Source organism: Penaeus japonicus, unplaced genomic scaffold (genome assembly GCF_977035675.1).
Source record: "Penaeus japonicus unplaced genomic scaffold, GWHDUDI00000001_assembly GWHDUDI00000018, whole genome shotgun sequence".
In the NCBI taxonomy this organism is placed as follows: Eukaryota; Metazoa; Arthropoda; class Malacostraca; order Decapoda; family Penaeidae; genus Penaeus; species Penaeus japonicus.
In genome coordinates, this window is record NW_028234420.1 from 15,613,106 (window position 1) to 15,615,605 (window position 2,500).

General features: G+C 36.7%; 1 protein-coding gene across 1 annotated transcript in view; it reads left to right on the forward strand.

The window, feature by feature from the left end:
• LOC122260034 (tyrosine-protein phosphatase non-receptor type 13) overlaps positions 1–2,500 on the forward strand; it is a 269,480-nt gene that overhangs the window by 216,416 nt on the left and 50,564 nt on the right. Inside the window, exons 9-12 of the mRNA XM_086546651.1 lie at positions 1–157; positions 1,647–1,745; positions 2,176–2,280; positions 2,432–2,500. The exon at positions 1–157 is cut by the window's left edge and continues 69 nt beyond it; the exon at positions 2,432–2,500 is cut by the window's right edge and continues 26 nt beyond it. Coding sequence (XP_086402777.1) covers positions 1–157; positions 1,647–1,745; positions 2,176–2,280; positions 2,432–2,500 — 430 coding nt within the window. The remainder of the gene's footprint in view (positions 158–1,646; positions 1,746–2,175; positions 2,281–2,431) is intronic.

Consider the following 2,500-nt stretch of genomic DNA (forward strand, 5'->3'; position numbering starts at 1 on the left):
CACTCCCTCACGTCTCTATCGTTTTGCCGACCCATCTTCTATAGTCAGTCTTGGATCTGTTGACAGCAGAGGACCAGCCATTTTAGGGCCAGAGTTTGTTGTGCGAAGTAAAGAGCCAGTGAAAATGCTTTCTTTGTTGCATGGTTCTCAGACCCAGGTATGTTTGTTCCATTGTAGGTAAGGTTTAGAATTTGGGTTGTAGGTTCTCTTGCTCAAAGGAAAAATTCTCTTCCTCTCTCTCTTTTTCTCTTTCTCTCTCTCTCTCTCTCTCTCTCTCTCTCTCTCTCTCTCTCTCTCTCTCTCTCTCTCTCTCTCTCTCTCTCTTCTCTCTCTCTCTCTCTCTCTCTTCTCTCTCTCTCCTCTCTCTTCTCTCTCTCTCTCCCTTTCTCTCTCTCTCTCTCTCTCTCTCTCTCTCTCTCTCTCTCTCTCTCTCTCTCTCTCTCTCTCTCTCTCTTCTCTCTCTTCTCTCTCTCTCTCTCTCTCTCTCTCTTTCTCTCTCTTTCTCTCTCTTTCTCTCTTTCTCTCTCTTCTTCTCTCTCTCTCTCTCTCTCTCTCTCTCTCTCTCTCTCTCTCTCTCTCTCTCTCTCTCTCTCTCTCTCTCTCTCTCTCTCTCTCTCTCTCTCTCTCTCTTTCTCTTTCTCTTTCTCTTTCACTTTCACTTTCACTTTCTCTCTCTCTCACCCTCCTCCCTCCTCCTTCCTCCCTCCCTCCTCCTTCCTCTGTTTTCCCTCCCTTGAGATCTAAATGTTAAAAACTTCCCTAATTTGTGATTTTGGTGAAAGGGTTATTTCATGCTTTAGTTTGAAACACTTTGAAGATATCTATCATAGATGCAGTAAGAATACAGAGTACCATATAATTAGCATATAGGAATAGCGCCATTTTGATGTTGTATTTGTTTGCTAATATTTATGAAATTCTCCTTGAGCTGCCAGGAATGTTGTATGTTTGGTAAGTCCTCATGTTTTAAATATTATTCTGGTTTATTCAGATCCTTTAATAGAGTATAGCATTCAGATATTTACTGTTGGAATTGCGTGCATTTTCATTCATAGTTTTTCAATTATTTCGTAATATAAAATAATGGGAGATTTTGCTGCAGGTATTACTTTTTTAAGCAAATGTAAATCACATGGAGTAAATTGATTGTTGAATAATTATTCAAGTGAGAGAGTACCTTGTCTCTCTCTGATCTCATATGTATGGTTTTTTTGGCTTTTAAAAAAAAAAAGCCATTAAGCAATGAGATATGATTCTTTCTTGTAAATGAATGAAAAGAAAGAGATTGAAGGGATAAATGAAAAACAAAAAAGTTAATCATAGGGAGGAAAAGCTTTTAGATTTGTGATTTAAGCTTCTAAACAAGTTTAGCAGTTGATTGAAAATAGTGTAAACTAAAAATATAGATATTATGGTACACTAATTATGTTTTGATACTCACTTGTGCTTGAAATTTACAATTGTTATATATTTTTCAATGTTTTGTGATCATATTGTTGATCAAGTTTCTCAACTTCAGATTTTGAAAATCATACATTTTAAGGGATTGTGTTAGATAAGATCTATCTATGTGAAGTCTCGTATGTTGTGTTAAGAAGCTCATTAAAGTCTATCTAACTTGTAAAGCCTATTGCTAATGTTTGCAGAGAAGTGTGGTAAAGAAGGTAACTGTGGTGTTGTTGACTGGGAGACGTGTGGAGTTGAGCTGCGATCCTTCTGTCACGCGTGTTAACCATGTACTGCAGGTTGGTCTATGGAACTTGATGAAGGGAATACAGTTTCATTCCTTTGTGAAGCATGTTAGGGTTTGTAAGACTAATTTGCTTCATTGAGTTCAATTATTTGGAGATATTTATTAAATGTTGGAAGTAAATGACGGATTGTTATACAGTTTTGAAATTACTATACATTACATTGATTATTATTATTTTACTATAAATTCTGCAAGATACAAACAAAACAAATCCAGAAGTATGATATAGATATTGATTACAGAATGGATATTAAAATGGACGTTGGCCTTCTCAAATGCATTTATCACAGATTCTCAAAATGAAAGAGTGAATTCAAAATAATCAACACATGAAGGAAGATTCAGGCATCTTACTCTGAATTTTATAGAAAGATAATAGATTATCTGTGGTGCCACTGTCTTTACATAACATCCTATTACAGGCTGTATTAGAGGAAGAATCCATTGCCCTTGCCCACCTGTTGGGTCTTGCTGTTTTAGGAGGAGGTGAATTTCACTTTGTGGCCCCACAGACAAAGCTGCATAAGGTGGGTTCCGCTTCAGTTGTCAGCTGCAGTTACATGTAGTCGGTCTGAACATCATTCAAAATATCTTGCAATACAGAGGAATATCTTTTATTTTATTGGAAACTGATTTTTGTTGTTGCTTTTGAATATGTAATGATCTTGTTCTTGGCAGGTTGCTCCTCCTGGCTGGAAAGAACGTCATCCAACAAAGGATGGACTAATCCAGGATAATTTTACACTT